This window comes from Oreochromis aureus, linkage group 19 (assembly GCF_013358895.1).
Source record: "Oreochromis aureus strain Israel breed Guangdong linkage group 19, ZZ_aureus, whole genome shotgun sequence".
In the NCBI taxonomy this organism is placed as follows: domain Eukaryota; kingdom Metazoa; phylum Chordata; class Actinopteri; order Cichliformes; family Cichlidae; genus Oreochromis; species Oreochromis aureus.
In genome coordinates this window covers 9,990,975-10,011,968 of record NC_052960.1, presented here as the reverse complement: position 1 = coordinate 10,011,968, position 20,994 = coordinate 9,990,975, and the positions used below count along the sequence as shown (strand labels likewise).

The window sequence follows — 20,994 nt, the reverse complement described above, 5'->3', positions numbered from 1 at the left end:
AGTTCAGTTTAAAGGAATCAGCCTCAACGTAATTACCCTGAATTTGCGCAAACATGAGACCAGAGACGTGAGAGAGAGATGGAAAGAATCCTAATGGAAATGAGAAACACTGTCACACGCTACACATTCTCAAGAATCATAAGTTGCCAAATTAAAGCCGTCTTATCTGCTTCATCTCGTATGTGGGTATTATAATGAAAACTCCCCTCTTTAGTGGCTTATTTCTTAGGTTGGTTACCTCTGCTTCAGGAAGTAGATACCAAAACAGAGGTTCAACACAAATACTAAACACACTTTAATTTAAAGCAGAACAGTCACATGCTCATAATATGTGCACAGTAGGAAAAAATTGTTCTGTTTTCTTAAATGTCTTTATGTTTGTGTGCACGCAGCTGCATTTTAAACAGTTTAAACAGTTTAAAGCTTTGTTTGGGTTGCTGTTTACATGTGTGAATCACCACCACATTCCACTACTGAAAGATGGCCAGGCTGCTGGGTTTTGTGGTTTATGGCTGATTTAGCCGCTCGTCCAGACATTTCACTCTCTCGGATTAGGGAGCATCCCGTCTTGACCTGGATTTGGACGTCAGTGAAACCTGCTGTAGCACAGGATTTTTACACATGATGGATGCTTGGTAAAATCTATGAAATACAAATATGCTTGTCGGCATTATGAAGTAATACAGAGAAGAAACAAAAAAATAACTGAGGAATGACTAAAATATGCAGACATGTATCATTCAGTCATTTATTCATAAGTCACAGACGGTGTCCGGCCTTTCCTTGGTGACTAATTTATAATGCTGGTTGGCCACAAACTCTTTTCTTTATTGAATTTTGTGTTGAAGTTTGTAGTTGAATAAATCCTAGAAGTGACAGTTTAGCAGCAGTTTCCAATCTGATAAAGCTGCTGCTCAGATCAACACATGGATTTTATAAAATATCCAAAAATGGTGAAAAATTCTTGCTATAATTTTGTGTTGTTCAACCACTGCTTCAACCCCCCCCTAAAATGTGTGTTAGAATCCAATGAACCTAACAGAAGTAGTAAATCGTCATGATTGAGCAGCTTGAATCAGGACAAATGAAGAGTTAATACCCAAAATGAGTGATTTATTTGGTCTCTATAGTCAGTGTTTCAGTCAATAGAATTAACAGGCGTTCAGCAACCAACAGTTAAAGTTGTGTTATTGTGTCTTTCAGGCTCGAAACATACAAACCGGAGAGCTTGCTGCTGTGAAGGTCATAAAGTTGGAACCAGGTAAGAGCTGTTACCTTTATTTCATTATCTCATCGCAGTGAAGAGAAAACACACAGCTTTCTAGCACTTTACAGAAAAAAAAAACTCCCCTCAAATGACTGTAAAGTATTTTTTTTTTTTACTGCAACAAAACTGGACTTCTTACATAAACTGAAGATTTTATTGGTATGATTTTAAATATTTATCAAGAAGAAGCAAATATCTAAACAGGGAAAAATAAATCTCATTTTCCCAGCAGGAGTATGATGTGTGGTTTTGTGTACAAGGAACAGAAAGACTGGTTCCACTTTGGGGTTTATGCTGGTAATGACCTAGTGACAGAGTTAGCGCGATCCAGATTAGTGGGATTACGGAGAGGGCTTTGTACCACCAGCGACCAGACAGAGTTCAGCTGATTAACAGCGAAGGAGGACATTCACTCCTGTTTATGCTTTTCTTTCATTCATCACATCGCTGTCCGGGTCAAGCTGGCAGTGAAGAATCATAGGATCACTAATCAGTGTTTACACTTTTTCTTCTTGTCAAATGTTTAAACTGAAATGTTTAATCCATGAACTTGATATATATTATTATTATTAGTATTGTTCTATATATTATTGTGCGTTAGTATGGATTCCTGCAGGACAGAGCATTAAAGTATGAATTTATCCTGACTTGGTGGCCTCGGCTTATGACAATGACTGAGGTCAATGGTGCTAAATTTGTCTGATGGAGACCACAAGCTGAATATTTCCACTACAAATTTCAGAAAGCTGAAGCTGGTTGAGGGCCAAAACATGTCCCATCTTGTTATGTAATGCAGTTGAGCCGCAACGCATTTTCTTTGTTTAATTTTTCTGATGAAGGTTCTTGTTGATTAAGTTGAACGAAAGGCAGTTACAAAAACGTGCATCATATGTTTTGACAGCTCAAGGTAGAGTTTTTTTTAAATTGGCAAGCTGGTCGTAAACAGATGCAAAGAAACATTTCTCGTCTTTCTTGTCGTGTTTAACCTGTAAAAAAACATTAGGAGGGTGAGCTGCATGCCAAAAGACAGACTTGGCAAAGGAGGAACGTTTCTTGTTTTTATGATGGACTGTGCAAAATGGTAGATATGACTTGTGCAGACTTGACAGGTTATATAGGAATGATCAGAAAATATCAGATGAAGTGAGGAGAAGGTTGGACTGCAAAGGCTTTAAAGCAAAAAATTGTTACAGTTTAACTGAATAGATCAAGATGATGTATATCTGTGTTCAGAGTTGCTTTCTTTTCTTTTTCTCTTTTTTTTTTGACCCAGCTTTGGTCAAAGAAGGACTCCTTTCTTTACCTAATCTTTTGCAAGAGGCCCTCCTTTCTGTGCTCGAGGTAAACAGCTTTGGGTGGACCGTGCAATCAAACAGGTTTAACCAGGAGTGACGCCCGTAAGAAAATACAGGACAGAAAAAGAGTTAGGAGTGGTAAAACCTTCCGGCAGTGAGACTGTGGGGCTTTTGACTGCAGCATTAAAAGAAAAATAACCACTGAACCAAATTGGTGTGGGTTGTCACTGTGTGACCATTAATGGCAAATGGAGGAGGACGTTTTTTTGTTTTCTTTTTTTTGTACAATCTCATAATCACTTCATCATTACTCTGGTCGTCTTGTGACGCTGTAGTTTTTAGGTCCTGTGTGTTTGCAAAAACCTCCCAGCAGTTTCCACTAGAAATTCTCAGAACTATGTCACCAGACTTACCTTTTTTTTTTTTTTAAATTTACTTTCTTTCTTTTTTAATTTCAACACATACGCAGGAACTTTTAATGTTTCCTAATCTTGTTTCTCATCTTTGGATGGTTCCAGTTAACAGTCAGTTAAAATAAAGCCATCTTCTTCTACCGTCAGATATGTTTTTAAATTTAAAAAGGACTTTATTTCTGAGATTTGTCAAAACTTGTTACCGATAAAGTCCTACATACTGAATTGAAACTTGACACGATGAGAGGCAGTGTGTATATTCAGAGCAGGGGGAAGCGCTCGATCTGGGAGGAAGTGGCTAGACTCTTAGGCCTCTGCTCACCAAGAAGAGAAGATTGTGGGGTGACTTGTTATATATTTTTTTTTTTGTACTAAGCTCACTCATGTCACTAAAATTACTCTTGCTCAAATTTTTGTGGCTCCTCAAACCCTTTGCTGTCAGTCAACAGATATATTTAAGATTGTTTGTGATCCACACTAGTTCTCCCTTTACACATGTGGTATGACATAGTTATAACCCTGTTCGCCAAGGTGAGGTTTCATGTAGGATTCCATGAAAAAAAATTGAGCTTTGTGTCAAAGCTGTCAAGCAGTTGCTTTCACAAGGTCCTGTAAGTGTGAGGCATTACTCATATTCTTATTATAGCCTGTTATCTACAAGACATTTAACAAATGGAGTGGAGGGAGTCAAGCAGAATTACGCCAATGCTCCACTTCCTCCTGTTGAGGCTTCTCTTGACCATATTGAGCACCAAGTAATTCAATCGTCATCATTGTACATGTCGAATGTGCAACAAAAAGTACAGAAGTAAAAACTATGGCAGTGTGTTGAGTAAATGAAAAAGAAACTTTACCAAGTAGATTTAATTGTGAATCTGATTAAAGCTTTTTAAAGGCACATTAACAGGAATATCCCAGCCTGCGTGTAAAAAGTAGTTGGAGGTGTATTCCACTTTTGCAATTCGTCTTCCTTCTGGTAAACTTTTCTTTGACATTTCAGCTATGTAAAAGCTGTAAGCAGAGTGTCTGACATGCCACCTTGGTGACTGAATGAGTTTTCGGGAAAAAAGCATCCTTCTGTGTCACTTAAAATAATGTGATGCACGGAAGTGTGTGCTTTCTGTTATGCTGAGTTATATGTAGGAAAATCAAAGGAATATAGATGGATTTGGTTTATGTTAAGACGCGACTCGTGTATTGTTTAAATAGTTTGACTCGTGTTTGCATTCCAGGCATGTGAAAAAGCCTAAAACGTCCCAGACACACTGAAAACAGGTTGGCTGTACGCAAGTTGCCTAGTTGCTTGCAAAGTGTTTGTGCACAATAATGAGCCGCTGTGCTTCAGGAAGTTTTTCTGCTGATCATGCTTTCTTTCTCAGTTCAACTAGCCCTGTATCAGAAAAGCTGACCCCAAACCACCTGGTTTGGGGTCTGAAGCTGAGCTGCACAGTATTGTTGTGTAATGCAGCTCAGTGTTAATTTAATTTATTCTGATGATTGTATAACATAAGCAAAAAAAAAGAGGTCTGTTCACATACCAACTCAGTTACAAGAATTCACAGGTTTGACCACAGCCTGGAAAGGAAATAAGGTTGTTTTCAGTAATTTCCTGTCGCTACTAATGATGTGCAACCTACCATTTATTTAAGCAGAGAGTGTATTTATGTGTGAATCGAGGAAAGTGGATTTTGTTCATCTGCATATAGTGTTTCACTGGGAGAAAAGTTTCATCAGTTTCATTACGTCTTCATTTCCTTACCTGGATGATTGATCGCGGAACCAAAGACATTTATATATGAACTTCAGCTTAAAGCATTGCCTGTGATGACAGTCATAGAGTGTAGTTGATCTTAACCAGCTGTTAATATATTCCAGGGCTGTCTTTCTATACACAACTGGGACAGCTGAGCTTACATATTTTTGTCTTTTTGCTTCCTACTGGTTAAATGTAGTGGTGATCTTTGCTGAACTGGAATGCTGCTTTGGTAATGACCTATACCACATAAACTTTAAAACCTCTAATGTCATTGAGTGTTCTGTATCCTGCTGTATTTACACAGGGATAAAATATGGTGAAACCTTGGCAAACATGGGACGAATTTTTGTTTACTGAACTGAAAAGATAACGAAGAGAAGATTTAGAGTTGTTTTTTTTGCTTTTTTTAAAGCCTAAAGTTTAAGGAAGATGTAAGCATTGTCACACGCTGGATCCTTGTGTGGTCGAAGGTTTTTACATGAACTTTTAAACTAAATGGTTTTTATTTTAAGACTGCAGTAATTTCTCATTTTAAAACAAAAGCAGGACAGAAATGAAATAAACACTTTTTTTTTTGGTCCGTGTGTCTGTGATTTCTCCCTCTGTTTCCAGGGGATGACTTTTCCATCATACAGCAGGAAATCTTCATGGTGAAGGAATGCAAGCACCACAATATTGTGGCCTACTTTGGGAGCTACCTCTGGTAAGAGCCAGCACAAAATGCTCCTGCGTAGTCATTTTACCCTCGCAGTTTGTTTTCCTTTTTTTTCCTCGCTCTCACAGCCAGTCGAGTGCATAACATTTGTGGAATTCATATGTAACTGTCAAAAGGATTTAACAAGCCACTGCCTGAAACTCACATGATGTATTTAATTACTTAGTAAACCTGTGTGTGTGAAAGTATGACTCAGACTCTTCAACTGGGGAGATGGGTGCTGACTAGGCCCTTCGGTGCCAGGATGCCATTCTTCTGTTTTAATGGAGTCCATGATTTGTGGCCGGTATTTCAGAGGAAGTAGGCCCGGTTCTGCCCACATCTTCCTTAGACTTCCAGCAGGTTTAAATGGAATAAAAGCCTCTGAACTATTTTATTTGGCTGTTCGTGCAGAGAGCTGTATGTCTTATCTCAGCAGGCATGTCGTGTGTGGCGTTGCCACACAGAGCTCAACGGGATGCAGTAAAACGTTAATGAGCAATGAACTGTGCATTAATTATTCTAAAACTACCTTAATTTAATCAAAGGAACCCCTGTTTATTTGGGGAAATTTTAAGTTTCCTGTTGACCCCTTTAGTTACCTGAAATGGTTTCCATGACCACCTAAATGTTGAGTGAAACGAGGTGGCAGCGAGCAACCCCTCTACTGGTTGACGTGTAGTTTTTATTAGGACTGCAACCATTCTCTAAATTATAAGACCTTGTTACTGTTTTTGGTCTGTTTTTATGTTTTTTAGGGTGTAGCGTGTGAATAACAAAGCTGAGAGAAAACTTCTCACCACAGCAGCGATCGCTTGTTGTATTTTCAGCACACGCTTTACCTGAAGGCTTTTTAGACGTTCAGCTTTCATGTGAAACAGGAAGAAACTTTCTATGGAGGATTCATTTCCAGTTTCAGAACTGATACACCTCTTATTCTTAGTTGTTTTTATCAGGGAGCTATTTTATTTTATTTTTTCTAAAACAAGCTTTGCAGCTTGTCAAAATGTTTGTTTGCTCTGGTGTATTTTGTGACTGCATAAGTGGTTAAAATGTTCTTAATTCTGCTTTTTTTTTCTAGTCGAGAGAAACTTTGGATATGCATGGAGTACTGCGGGGGAGGATCTCTGCAGGACATCTATCATGGTGAGCTTTAGTTTTATTCATACATGGCAAGGTGCAGACACGAACTACGTTTTATTGCTATGCACCTTGTGCCATCTCTGTCTTCAGCCCTACTAACATTGAATGAATGTGTGTAATAGTGACTGGACCTCTGTCAGAGCTTCAAATCGCATACGTCTGCAGAGAGACCTTACAGGTAATTTTACTTGGAATATTTTGAGGAAACATTACAGTGGTTTCAGATGTGGTCATTACGTAATGCTTTGCCTTCCTTTACAGGGTTTGGGATATCTCCACAGCAAGGGGAAGATGCACCGCGATATCAAGGTACAATTGCTTTTTATTTCATTTTCTTTGAATGTGAATTTTCTGTCCTTGTCGTGGCTGTTCTAACATATCACATACAAACACTAACGGTCTGACGAAACTTTAAGCAGTAAATTTCAGAACATCTCAAGAAAAAGCAGCAGCACAAGTAGCAGTTTCAATACTATTTGTGTCAGCATGAATGCATTGGTGGCCCTCAAAGTCTGGTCTGACTTGGCAGCAGAGGTGTAAAACCAAAGTCACAGGAAAAGCATAACTGGGTGTGCTCGTTCGGAAGCCTGTGACTGATGCTACGTTTTGCACTTTTGAGCTGAAGTTAACTTTGCTTGATGCATGCACTAAAGGCTGGAACTTCACACTCATGTGTTATCATAAAGGTCAGGGCTGGATCTATTATCTTTTTTCAGCTCTATGCAGCAAGCACTTCCTGTTTCCTCTACTCTCACCGCAGGATGCCACCAGAGACACCGTCAGTCACAGCCAGCAGAAACAATATTAGTGAAACTATTAAAGGCTGTGATACTACTGCAAGTTTACGAAAAGCCAGAATAGTAACATGCCAGGTGTTGCTGAAAAATCTTTACCCATATAAAGCTGTTATTGTGGTTATTTCTGGCCCTGTATTTATCTTTTTAGACTCTGCTAGAGCGGCTTTACATCATTAACATTATAAGACGATCCTTATCTGCTTTGATATAGCTCTTCATTTCAATCTCTGTAATACTCTTTAAGCCAACCTTTTCTGATTGGCTCCCCCTCGCAAACAGAAGGTTTGAGGAGCAGGTGGGCGGAGCTTCTGTGCTCACAGCAATACAGTGTGTGCCTGAAGTGATCATATTGAGATCCATACATGAGAATCAAGCTTCATTCTAATGTTAATAAATTATTGTTGTATGTTTTTTAAATGGATTTTCTCAGCAAAAATCAAACGTTTACTTTTTACAGGGTGCCAACATACTGCTGACAGACAACGGGGACGTGAAGTTGGGTAAGTTCCTCTTCAGCATCTTAATTCTTAAGAAGCTGAACTCCTCAACAGCCTTTAGCTATATGTGCATTACATAATCTGAAAAGCCCTGTTATCCTTCTTACAGCTGACTTTGGAGTTGCAGCCAAAATAACAGCTACCATTGCCAAAAGAAAGTCCTTTATCGGAACACCTTATTGGTGAGTGTGTCATCTGTATAAAACAGGCCTCTAGGCCCTTGACAGCTTTTGTTAGTCTGGTTAAAGAGTGCTGGTGAAAGACTTCAAGCCTTTTCAGCTCCATCCTAGAATTTTTTTCACCATTTTCTAGATGAAAGTTCAATGTCACACGCTATAGATGTGTAGACCCTGGTACATTCAGGCCTCTGCTCTTTCACTAAAGCTGACTTCTGCTTTTTATTCTAACAAATGAGCCACTGCTAAATCTCTGTCCTCACTTTTTTAGGATGGCTCCTGAAGTAGCTGCAGTGGAGAAGAACGGGGGCTACAACCAGCTGTGTGACGTCTGGGCTGTTGGCATCACAGCCATAGAGTTGGCTGAGCTCCAGCCTCCGATGTTTGACTTGCATCCAATGAGGTATGTTTTACTTCCCCCCCCATAAATGATTAGTTAGAGCTCCCTTACATAATATATTAATACATTTTCCTCCTTGGCGTCATTAAATCCTGATTCCTTTATCTGCTGTAGGGCCTTGTTTTTGATGTCGAAAAGTAGCTTCCAGCCTCCGAAGCTAAAAGATAAGAGCAAATGGTGAGTGCTCCAAAGTAATCACAATGCTATTGTTGGATTGCGATATAATTTATACCTTTATACCTTGCTCTTAGATAATATGAATAATCGTTGTTTTAAAACAAACTTATCTTATCCAACAGGTCTCCGGCCTTCCATAACTTTGTGAAAGTGTGTTTAACAAAGAACCCAAAGAAGCGGCCCACTGCAGAAAAAATTCTAGGGGTAATAAATATTACTCTGGTTTTGCATGTGTGGTTGAAATGTTCAAAATAAAGAAATATAGTGCAGTATGAGCGCTGATGTTTAAAAAATGTGAATGTTTTCGGAGAGTTTGTTGTTTTTTGCAGTTTCTTCTTCATCTTCTTTTTTTCTTTTGCTTGTTGGCCTATGTTCCTTTGCAAATCTAAAACACCTGACAAACAAGTAGAAGTTGTCATTCTGTCCAAATTCAGCAGAGCCTTATGAACCCCAGCTGGCCTCCTCAGCTTCTGTGTGGTTTGGCTGACTTTCTCAATGTTTGGCTTGCCGTCAGACTCTGGCCTTGAACTGTTTTCAGTGTTTCGTATTTATTAAAGCTTATCTTAGTTTCAGCTCTTTAGGATGGGAGCTAGAGTTCAGTTAGCACCTGTTTCTAATTTTTAGGTACACAAGCACAGTGTATTCTTGTCTCATTAGTACAGCGTCTATCTCTGAGGATAGTTGTTGCATCCCAGAAGTCCTGGAATGTGATGATTTATCCTTATAGCTAGGAGTTGGTGATCTGTAACAAGCTTTTGGGGTAGAACACCACCTACAATCTGCAATCTGAAAAGAAAGTACACCCTCTTTAAATACAAAAGTTTTATGCATCAGGACATAATAAAACTAATGGGGTTCTTTGCATGTCTTAAAATTAGGTAAATACAACCTCAGATGATGTCATTATTTAACAACTCGGGTTGTATTTACCTAAATTTAAGACCTGATAAGGTTATGCTTTGTAAAAAATCTTTGAACTGACAGAGGGTGTGCTTTCTTTTTCATCCACCCCTACATAAATCTAAATTCTTTGCTTCTATACCTTTATGACTCTTATGTGTCAAATTAGTGTCAGGTGTCTAACACAAACAGCTGTTTTCCTGTTATGATCCTGGTAAAGATCTCTAATCCTTTATTGTTTCTCCCAGCATGTGTTTATGGCTCAGACGGGTTTGACGAGGAGACTTGCCATGGATCTTATTGATAAAATGAACAACCCGGACAACCACCAGAATTTTGGAGAAATGGATGAGGATGACCTTGAGGTAATAACTGACTCCAAATGATATGTAGAAATGTGTGTTTTTAGGAGATTGACTAAGAAAATCAAAGCCAACCCAGTCAACAAGCTAGTAATCAGAAATATGAACACACGCAAGTTTTATTTATACCCTGAAAATATTAAACTTGTAATGCAGTTCTTGGTATTTTCATGAACATGTTTGTTTGAACTTGTTGCAAATAACTGATTTAAAGACGTATGTTAAACTATCACTTGCTGTTTGAGCTACACGACAGATTCTTATCAGTGAATGTAAATATTAGAATGTGTGACATGTTTTCAGCAGTGAACTATAACCAGCGAGCTTCGTTCAGGTCTCTCATGTTCCCCTGAAACTTCCCTTCCCCCTGTTCCTGATTCTCTCCGATGACATTATTATTCCGACTGGATTCAACATCACATCTATGTGGCAGCCAAAGAGGTGGTACCAGCGCTTTTTAAAGGACCATTGTGCTTTTCTCCCACTGACAGCAGTAGCACTGTCTTGGCCACGATGAGTGAAAAAACTCTAAAGGCTATTGACTGCAAGCAATAGAGCTTGTTGCAAACAAACAGCCACTGGGATGCATAATAATGTGACCGTGCTCCAGAAAAGCTGGTCTCAGCTAAGCTTTAGCTAACCTTAACTCAAATTTTGCAGGTTATCTAAAAAGATTATGCGATAACTAATAATTACACACTGAATATTATATAAGCTCCTAACACTTTACTGTCTTCTGAAGTGCTGCTCCCTCAATAAAAATTCTGTCTTTCACCATCAGTTTCAGGGAAACAGCGAAGTCAGACACACCATCCGCTCCACCAACAAGCACGCCAGAGCTGAGAGGACGCGCTCAGAGATCGACTGTAAGTGAACATCAAAGCTAAACGCATCACCAAGGCCAGCCCCCCTGCGCAATCGCTCGCTGTGCTTCTGTCCTGTCGTTGGTTGGCGTGTTAGTCGTTGTGACTGATTAGGTCGGTCTAGGTCTGGTGGCATCACCAAGGGTCATTCCTTTAATCCTGCAGCAGAGGCTGGCACCTTTCCAGGCCACAGCATGTTTTGGCGTGTCTAAAAAAAAAAAAAAGTCTGGATTCATGGAAGAGAAAGTAAAGTCCACGATGCCTCTAAGTAGCTTGTGTTATTTTTAAATGTTAAGTGTTGTCTCATCTGTTGCTCAAGGAATCCTGCAAAATAGCTTGTCTGAAGGGTCTCTGAGTTTTCCTAAAAATCTCAAGTTTTTAGCGAGAAATTGTTTTCAAGAATTTGGCGATGGGTCCAGTTGTTTCAATTCTACATCTTGCCCCCTCCCCCTTCAGGGAAGCTGTGTTTTTGTGTCGCCGTTAGTTGTGATAGATAAAGCCGAATGCTGTGTTGTGCCTGTTGTGTCAGTAGTTTGTGGCCATTTCTTCATTTCATCATTTTAGAATGACCTAACAGCTGCCTGGCATTGAGATAGATGTGGTATTTATACCATGCTGCATTGTGTTTTTTGCTCGTCTGTGCTGTGATCACTTGTATCAGATGTACTTCCTGTCTGGTTTCTTTTATCTAAATTTCTCACTGTTATGTGACCTTCCCTCCACCATGAAGCAAACAATGGAACAGACCAAAGAGAGCCACCCTCAAGTCCTAGCTTCACTGAGGGACACAGGGTGGATGCAGGTCAGTGTGAGAGTAGTGAGACAGTGTGTGTTTGTCTAATTCCAACCCTCACCCCTAAGATTTCATTAGAAATATGATAATGTTGTAGAAATGGAACACTCGGTTTGACATTTAAATGGTACTAATAGGGCGATTTTGTCTGCATGGAGTGGCTACCTAATGTAACTTCAGCTTTTTTGTAAGGCTGAATAATTTGGATATTGTGACATCTTGGTTCCTGTTAGGCTGACTGACTTCAAATTGCATTTAAATGACTAATCTTACCCTGACAAGAAAGCAAAGCTTGCATCGTAAGACTCACCTGATCACTCGGCTTCAATTCTTTAAACTTTTTCCTTGTTTTTCTTACTTCCCAACCTCCACACTATCTGCATACGTTGAGAAGAAAAACATGGGAAAGGGGAGGTGGGGAGGGATCTGTGGTCTGAATTCTTTAATACAACGCGTCTTTGTTAATGTGAAGCTGATTATGTGGGCTGATTTCTTTCACCTTCATAATTATAGCCGGATCATGTTGTATTTATACTGGACAGCAAACCAGACACCCTCATTGGATCAACTGTTTGACAGTACGCAACCTGAAGTGTAAACTGCTGAATAATCTGTCCTGTGATGTATCTGTAATTCATGTTCCCTCTCACTAATATTTCCCCAAAGGGAACAGGTCTGGTCAGCGTCAAGTTTAATCTGTGTTTGTCTTTAGTGAGCAACTCGTCTCGAAGCTACAGACCAAACATTCAAGTCGTAGCATCGTAAATCAGTGAAGGATCTCTGTAGTGTTTTGGCAGGTTCTCTGTTGTGGAAGCAGATGATCTGCTTTGGGTTTGTTCTTACACCTGTTTTTAGGTTAGGAAGGAAATTTATCCCAAGTTTTCTGGTACTAATGCCCAGTGTTGATAACTCCAGTGCTTTGTGTGTGTTGAAGTGTAGGATGCTGATGCCCTCTAGTGTCAAGATGTGTGCAAAGAAAGGGAGAAAAGAAAAGAAACACCATCTCTGTTTTTTACAGTTGACAAGCTCCAGTTTAAAGCACCAGTACAGAAGGAAACTGCAGCTCATTATGAAACGGTGATTATCACGTTCTGTTTTAATCATTTTCTGTTTAACACTAATTTTAGTTTCTGTTTGTAGTCTCTGTCTCTCTCTCTCTCTCTGTGTGTGTGTGTGTGTGTGTGTGTGTGTGTGTGTGTGTGTGTGTGTGTGTGTGTGTGTGTGTGTGTGTGTGTGTGTGTGTGTGTGTGTGTGTGTGTGTGTGTGTGTAAGACGTAAAAAGATATCAGGTGATCAACAAAACTGCAGCTATGTAAATATCTATTTCTGTGAATGTATGCTTTTCCACAGGATGTCAAAGATAATGACTTCTCTTCCCCCTGGAGTCCTTTCGCAGAGGGAGGAATAACAACCAGGTGATCCATGGAAACTGTTGTCATGGGAACTGCTCCCATTTACCCCCAGTTGTTCTCGTTCAGTCTCTACCTGGTTTGTCTTAGATAAATGCGCCTCATGAGGCTTAACCCGAGAAAGGAATTTAAGGCAAATTAAAGATTTGTTGTTTTTTGGATTTCACATTGTCTGAGGTTTTTTTTTTTTTTTTTTTTTTTTTTTTTTAACTTTGAGACAGTCAAAGCATGTTAGTCCTAAAGAAACTACTCATTCTTGATTCTCTGTGTATATAAATTTTCTTCACTGTGTCTCATATTAACATGCTTGCTCACTGGACCTAACCTATGCCTGTACATGAGCTCACTCCCCCTACTCCCCTTGCCCCCCTTTTGCACTTTGAAATGTCACTTTGGTCTTTAAGCTCCCTCTCACGTGTCCATGTGCTTTGACTGTTTGTTTGTTTTTTGGGGTTTTTTCCTCCTTCACCTTCTCTCTGTCCTCTTTTTGGCTGTCGGTGTCGCTCTCGTCTTGTCCCTCGAAGGAGCCTTCTCAAAAGCGTTGAGGATGAATTGTTCCAACGGTAACACTAACACTGCATGTGCTGTAATAAGCTACGCCATCCAATCCACTCCCTCCTTGCTGCGCCACAACCATTTTTTTTAGCGTGGTCCGCCCCCCTCCCGCTCTGCCTCCTCTTCATTCACCATGTGTGGTGTGACGATTACTGTAGATCCAAGCTGTGTGTACTGCTGTGATGTGAAGAGAAAAAGTGCTGAAGTGTCAGCCTAACCATTTTGGGCTCAACTGCATTGAAGCTGTTTTGAAACCTACTTTTAACTGGTAGTTTATAGTAGTGGTCATAGTCATAATAATAGCATAGTCCCCAGTAGGTTTAAATCATATTTGAGGTGACCTAAAGTCTGTAGTAAGACAGATTCTTCCCCACATTGTTCTCATTCAAATATAGGACTTCATATAAACATTTGCACCATTAACATTCCTCCTAAACCCGAATGAGTCTTACTTTCCGTGCTCATTACTGTGTTTGTGTCCCACAGGGGACACGTCGCCCCTCTTGATGATGCCTTTGATGATACGGAACCGTGAGTTATGCCATTAGATTTAAATTTTATCATGAATGCATGACCCTTTGTTCTGCTGGTTTACACCTTTCTGTTAAAAATGGTTCAATTTCAGATCAACCATCAAGCCAGGCGTTCCTCCTCCTCTGCCTCCAAAGGTAACACCTAAAATGAAAGATTGTCTACTTTTGCTGTAATTTTTTTTTTTTTTAGGTTCAAGTAAAAATTAAATGTGTTGTAGTGTTATGTTTCTTCTCAGCCAACTTCAAGCACCTCATCAGAGGAAATGGGCCTTAACGATGAGAGGTCTCTGACAGTAAAGAGGTTCCCTACCTCAGAGAATGGACCGAGCCAAGTGGCTCGCAGACAGAGCACACCTGAGCAGGGTAACAAGGTGGACAACTCATCTCCAGACTTCCTGTCAGCCAGCGTCAGTAGCCCCGGCCTTTTATCGCACTCCTCGGATCCTGGTGGGTCTGAGCATATCTGTATCTATTTCTAAATCTAGATTTATTCACAGTATGAGTCTGCATACCTTGCCCTCTTCCTTTTTCTTCATAAGTGCTGAAATGTTTTATTTTTTTTTGCAAGCTCCAAGTAAATGTGAACTTAAAGGTAAGGGAGCCTGATGTAAACATGGTTGATCTTTGGATTCACACCCTCCTTGTTTGACAGCGTGAACTGATATTAATACTGTGTAAGTGTAATTTTACCTGCCTGGTTTTTCATTACAGATAATGATTCAGATGGCAGTGTGAATGGAGGGAGTCCCAAGCCACCATCCAGTGAGCAAAACCGGAAGGAGAAAAAGGAATTCCCTGTGAGTTTATAGATTCTGATTGTAACACATAATAGCTATATTTAGTCTCATTGGATTAAGGATAAAATGTCATGTGATACTACAACATACAGCCTACATTTGATACGTGCAGTGTCTCCAGCTGGCTGGCTGAACTCAAACTGAAACCTCAAATATGATGCTTTTCCTTTGTTATATCCAAATGTGGCTGGTTAATGGGGGAAACTTGGCATCCATTCATGTTTCACATTTAATTGACTTTGACAGGACACTCACACAAGCATTTTGTTCTTTTGCTTATTGTTCAGGCTGGTTTTAAAATTACGGAGCTAAATTTAGGATAATTGTTCTGTCTTTTGCATCTATAATATCTTATGGTTTTCATTTCCTCCCCTCCTCCTTAGAAACCAGCTATCAACGGCCTGCCACCCACTCCTAAAGTACTGGTGAGTGAATCATTTGTATTGTCCTTCACGGTTCCCGCCGACCCGCTTTCACTGAGACTGTTATTAAACTCTCGTCTGAGCTTCTACTGTACATTCTGTAGATATTTGGGGTCCACAGAGCTTTCTGCTTTGTGGTTCAGCTCAGCTCATTAAACTCTGGCTGACATTTAAGAGGCTGCCTGCTTTGAGCTGTGCTGCTTTTCATTGCAGATGGGAGCCTGCTTCTCTAAAGTGTTTGATGGCTGTCCATTGAAGATCAACTGTGCCACGTCATGGATTCATCCAGACACCAAAGGTACACAAAGAGCAGTGAGCATACCACACACAGAGGGTTTCGGATATTTTACTAACACAAATTTTTTTTTAATTCCTCTTCTAGATCAGTACCTAATCTTTGGGACAGAAGATGGCATTTATACTCTGAATCTTAATGAGTTGCATGAAGCTACAATGGAGCAGGTAACAGCAACTGGAACTCGCTTTTCTTGAAAATGAAATTATAGTTTTTGTGAAGCTCCACCCTGATTCTATTGCTTGGAAGTCTTTATGGGACGCACACAGATAAAACAGCGTTTTATTGATTTCAGGCAGGAGTACACAAAAGCTGCTTTATATTATATTTATCCTGGGTGTTCCCACGCAGCATGAGCCTACTGCAGCATAACTAAGGGATAATTCAGGATCCACCCCTAGCTGAAAGTGTTATCAAAAATGAAAGTTTTCAATCTAATCTTAATAGTCTTCTGAATCCAAACTGGTTCCACAGGAGAGAGGCTCTGAAACCATTCTACTTTTAGAAATTCTAGGAACCACAAGGAAGCCTGCAGTCTGTGAGCAAAGTGCTGTGTTGAGATAATATCATAGTATGAGGTCTTCGAGTTACAATGGGGCCAGATTACTTCAAGACTTTATATGTGAGGAAAAAGATTTTCAATTCAACAGGGAGCTGAAGACAAGAAGCTAATATATCTTTTTATAGTCCCTTTTGGTACTCTTGCTGCAGCATTTTGGATTAACTGGGGCTTTTCAGGGACGTGTAAAAGCAACGTGATCAGCCTAGAAGCAATGAATGCATGAATTAGTCCTATATAGTTGTTTAATGTGCACATTGAGGGATATATCATGGTCAAAAATCACTGAATTCAGATCAAACCTCACTTTCATTTGAATTTAGAATTTGGAAGATAGATAGTAGGTCATCCAAGCCTTTATATGCCTGTAGTTTAACTAATTTTAATCTGACTTCATAGCTGAATATATAAAACACAGACATGCAGAGATGAGTCTACTATCAGAGGCCATGAGATCATTTGTAACCTTCGTTAGTGCCGTTTGTGGAGTGCACTCTGATGCTGAAACTCTTCAAATAAACCGTTCCTATGCAAATGATCAGTTAATTGTTTCACAAATACTACTAAGAATTTTAGAAATAAGAAGTTTGGAGATTGGTCTATAATTAGCTAAGACCCCCAGTTTAAGTAAAGGCTTTTTAAGTTGTGGTTTAACTACAGCTACCTACAAACCCTGTGATACATATTCTGTTGTTAGAGATAAATTGATGATAGTTGAAAATTATAATAAATTATTCAAGGGCTGGCAGTTGTAGCCTGCACAAACTGGTCACAAATTATTAGTTCCTTCTGATTGATATACCTCCAAGCTGATCACGTTCTTTTTATCAAATTTTGACACAATCATGGGAGAGAGGAAGAAACGAGCTTTCAACATCTCAGTCGGTTAGGGCTTTATGCAAAGAACACCAGCTATTTCAGAACTTGAGTGCATTACACAATTCTAATAAGCAATGTGAGTTGATCTTAGTTGTTTAAATAATCAGAGGTGTGTGCATGCATTGTGGTGTTTTTTGTTTTATTTTTTTAAAGAATTTATTTTTGACCTTTTAAGTTTTCGTTTCTACTTCTACTTCAGTGTCAAGTTGAGAAATAATGAGCTGTTGTACTGAAACCCTGTGTATGCAGAAAGCAGTCAGACATCTGCTAAAGAGTCAGACTGATAAACAGAACCGATCTCGTCACTTTTCATCTTTAATCATAATCCTGGAGTTGCTGGAGCAAAACAACCAAAACGCAATAAAGAGTTTGGTACATCGTAATGAATTATTTGTGTTTTGAGGTGTGGAGAAAACCTCTGATTGGACAGTTCGACTGTTGACTCTGTTCTTTTACAAGCCAATGTTCAGTTATTGAATTATTGTGTTTGAATCTCTGTTTAGCTCTTCCCAAGGAAATGCACGTGGCTGTACGTTATCAACAACAACCTGATGTCTTTATCGGGTAGGTGATAGATTTATCACAACCTCCTGCTTTAACAGCCACTGTCATAACCTGCTGCTTCTTTGTCCTGTGTTATCTGGCTGCCCCTGAGGCAACACATCTGCTCTATATCTGTGCCCAAAAATAACTGTGTACTTTGATTAGCCCCAGAAAGCCTCTCTAATAGCTTTATACTTGTAGCAGTGACCCAAGACGGGCACATCTGGCTTTACGGCCTGTCCCTTTACTGAAGAAACGCAGTTATATTGCTCTTTGTAAGTGTAGCCAAGGGTAGTGTCTTCCATATAGAAATCAGATGTGCTAGCTATCATTTGAAACCAAACTGTCTTCAATTGGATGTCCCAACGACTTCTCCTTTTCTCATCTTAAGAGTTGAGGATGGGATTACAAAGTGTCAGGTCTGCTTTCGGTCTTACCTTCAGCAGTTTGCACCTCGGTATACTTAACCTCTGTTCTCTTCTCCTCTTCCCTTGGACACTGTCCACCCTCCTCTCCCCTGGCTTGATTTGATATTCTATTAACTGGCTTCATCAGAAGGTAATCATGCCTCACATCATCATCACACTTCTGTTTTTACCCCTGTCCACATCTAACCTTTCTACATGTGAAAACTGCTTCACGAGATCCAAGATTGTTAAAAATATTTAGAAATTAAGGCCGTAATGAAACTGATGATGGGATACGCTGTGTCCCATACTGTGCAGGTAAAACCTACCAGCTGTACTCCCACAATCTCATCGGGCTGTTTGAGCAGATGAAGAAGCCTGGCCTGGCCGCTCAGTTCCAGACTCATCGCTTCCCTTTGCCCAAGTAAGCTCGAAAGGCCTGGTTTGGTATCTGAGACTCATAAATATTATCTAACCACATTTTCAGCAGCAGCCTGACACATTGTGATAAGATCACACCACTGGTTTTCTCATTTAAAGTGTTGCTGCTACGCCCATGCTGTGCAGTCTTTTTGTTGTTCTTTTACCTTTGTGACAAACTGCTGCAGCGGTACAGAGAAAAAGAGAACCACAGGCCAACTTCCCTGATTCTAGACGTCATCAGCTCTTTTAAGACTGTGGTCACGACAACTTGACTGTTTTTCTCCTCAGGAGATTTGCCTTGACAACTAAGATCCCTGACACAAAGGGCTGTCACAAGTGCTGCATTGGTGAGTGGCTTTTCCCCTTTAAACCCTGCATATTAAACCGTGTCTGTATAAAAGTTGCATCATGGCCTCTTTTTTTTGCCAAAACATTTTCGTTTTGTATGCGCTTCTTACTGTTTCATACCGTAAATAAATATAAAAAGTGATGCAGACAATGTTCTGATCCACAGTGAGAAACCCGTATACTGGCCACAAGTACCTGTGTGGAGCGCTTCAGTCTGGGATTGTCCTTCTGCAGTGGTATGAGCCCATGCAGAGATTTATGCTCATCAAGGTCAGTTTTTCTCACAGCAGAAACATGATATTTTCATGCGTGAACATCTCTAATTAAGCCACTGCTTTTCCAGCAAGGTTGTGCTACATAACTTGCATGCATGTAGTTTGCTTTTATTCCTTTGCTCCACAGCTCATTGTGAAAGTGTCTCATAAGCATAATTATATAAAACTGATGCTCTTGTACTTCAAACAGCAGAACACCGGTGATCATAGATAACATGTTGCTTCTCTTTTCCTGGCACAGCACTTTGACTTCCCTCTCCCCAGCCCGCTAAAGGTGTTTGAGATGCTGGTGGTTCCAGAGCAGGAGTATCCTCTGGTGTGTGTTGCCATCAGCCAGGGCACAGAGCCGAGTCAGGTGGTCTGCTTTGAGACTATCAACCTCAACTCCTGCTCATCGTGGTTCACAGAGATTGGACCAGGTAAGTCTAACATGTGCCTTGTTTTAAGAATTGTGGAAGAATTCAAGATGCTTGGATAAAAAAAAAAAATGGAAGAAAAACAAAAGCGTGTGTAGCATTAGTGATGGCATATCCAGTAGTGTTGCAAAATAAGCTAAGTAATAGAAGAAAAAGTTGGAGAGCAGGACGGTTACTGAGCACGTCTCTCCCCACAGGTAATCAGCAGGTGGACGCAATCCATGTCACCCAGCTGGAGAGAGACACAGTGTTGGTGTGTTTGGACCGTAAGTGTAACTGTATCAACCAGCATTACTACTAGTAGCAGCATCCCTGCGGCACTTTTTCAAATTCATGATATGATTTCATTCAGATTGGCCCACTCGCTGAAGAGAATACACACATACATACGGCACAACAATAATTATATTTCTCTCCCCAGAAAATGTGAAGATCGTTAATCTCCTGGGCAGACTGAAATCCAACAAGAAGCTGGCTTCTGAGCTCAGCTTTGATTTCTGCATCGAAGCTGTTGGTAAGATTTCTGAAAGGCATCAGTGTTTTGGTTCTGGAAAATGTTTCTTGTTAGTAAAAAGTTTAATTTTAAAGGAAGTGTTTTATAAACTCCAGTGCAAAACAGATTCATAATAATTTTTTGGACATTTTTATTGGACAGGGACAGTATAGCGCAGACAGGAAACCAGTCATGACACACAGGAAATGGTCCAGGGCAGAGTCAAAGCCAGGACCCCACTCGGCACTTGGGTCACCCAACCAACCGAGTGAGCTGTAAAGCAGCGCCCCATTTATAAGCTCAGACTGAAGGCGTAAAAAGGGCTGTGTAAATGTATTTCTCCTAATCAAGCTGAAAGCGTTGCATTGGCTGTCTTGGATAATGTTTGACCTGTTTGTGCACTAACACACAGTTTCCTCTGTATTGTAACAGTGTGCCTTCAGGACAGCGTTCTGGCCTTTTGGAAACATGGCATGCAAGGAAAGAGCTTCAAGTCCAATGAGGTAAAATATAGTCATTTTAATCACATGGCACCGTGGGGAGAAAAATAAAACCTGAATCGTGCTCTTTTTTCGTTTTCTTTTTTTTTTCTTGTGCTCTTAACAAGAACCGTGATATTTAAAATTTCACCATCATTTAATGGTTCCTCAATAGGTGCCAGAGTGGAAACTGTGAATGCAGTATGTGTTAACATCCTTGACACAGGCTTGTGTGCTGTACACATGAACAAACACCTCTCTTTCCTGTCAACAAAGACCCGTAGTGTCTGTTTATGTGTGTGGCTACAAGCTGTAGGTGATCCCAGGAGATTAGCCCTCAGGTGGAGCAGACAGCATGTCTTTGTGTTAGAGCGAGGTAATGAATTTGTCCACCTTTCCACGGAGGGATTCCAAGCTAACCTGATCACAAGACGTGCTCAGCGGTACAATAAAAGTTCAAGAGATCACAGAGAGGTGAAGCATTCTGCTTAAATGAAAATTGATATGGCCTTAGGGGCTGCCCTTTTGAAAGCTGGCTGTGTGAGACATGGTCCGGCAGCACTCGAATGAAACAGAAGGTCTGTGTCCCGAGTCCGTGCCCGGCCCAGCTTGACAGATCGACCATAGC

At 40.2% G+C, this 20,994-nt stretch overlaps 1 protein-coding gene across 7 annotated transcripts in view; it reads left to right on the top strand.

Annotated features, from left to right (window-relative positions):
* The window catches only part of map4k5 (mitogen-activated protein kinase kinase kinase kinase 5), a 28,359-nt gene that overhangs the window by 3,668 nt on the left and 3,697 nt on the right, over nucleotides 1-20,994 (top strand). Inside the window, exons 3-34 of one of the 7 annotated variants that reach the window (XM_031737041.2) lie at nucleotides 1,204-1,261; nucleotides 5,344-5,434; nucleotides 6,507-6,571; nucleotides 6,691-6,746; nucleotides 6,830-6,877; nucleotides 7,823-7,865; nucleotides 7,972-8,044; nucleotides 8,310-8,441; nucleotides 8,553-8,615; nucleotides 8,738-8,819; nucleotides 9,764-9,880; nucleotides 10,659-10,743; nucleotides 11,471-11,542; nucleotides 12,552-12,610; nucleotides 12,884-12,948; nucleotides 13,984-14,028; nucleotides 14,123-14,165; nucleotides 14,267-14,477; nucleotides 14,599-14,622; nucleotides 14,742-14,827; nucleotides 15,211-15,252; nucleotides 15,463-15,547; nucleotides 15,632-15,711; nucleotides 17,486-17,546; nucleotides 18,081-18,083; nucleotides 18,251-18,356; nucleotides 18,644-18,702; nucleotides 18,870-18,973; nucleotides 19,220-19,397; nucleotides 19,592-19,660; nucleotides 19,816-19,908; nucleotides 20,320-20,390. In XM_031737041.2, the coding sequence (XP_031592901.1) occupies nucleotides 1,204-1,261; nucleotides 5,344-5,434; nucleotides 6,507-6,571; nucleotides 6,691-6,746; nucleotides 6,830-6,877; nucleotides 7,823-7,865; nucleotides 7,972-8,044; nucleotides 8,310-8,441; nucleotides 8,553-8,615; nucleotides 8,738-8,819; nucleotides 9,764-9,880; nucleotides 10,659-10,743; nucleotides 11,471-11,542; nucleotides 12,552-12,610; nucleotides 12,884-12,948; nucleotides 13,984-14,028; nucleotides 14,123-14,165; nucleotides 14,267-14,477; nucleotides 14,599-14,622; nucleotides 14,742-14,827; nucleotides 15,211-15,252; nucleotides 15,463-15,547; nucleotides 15,632-15,711; nucleotides 17,486-17,546; nucleotides 18,081-18,083; nucleotides 18,251-18,356; nucleotides 18,644-18,702; nucleotides 18,870-18,973; nucleotides 19,220-19,397; nucleotides 19,592-19,660; nucleotides 19,816-19,908; nucleotides 20,320-20,390 (2,469 nt within the window). The other 6 variants (XM_031737039.2, XM_031737045.2, XM_031737043.2 and 3 more) reach the window with 6 other exon arrangements.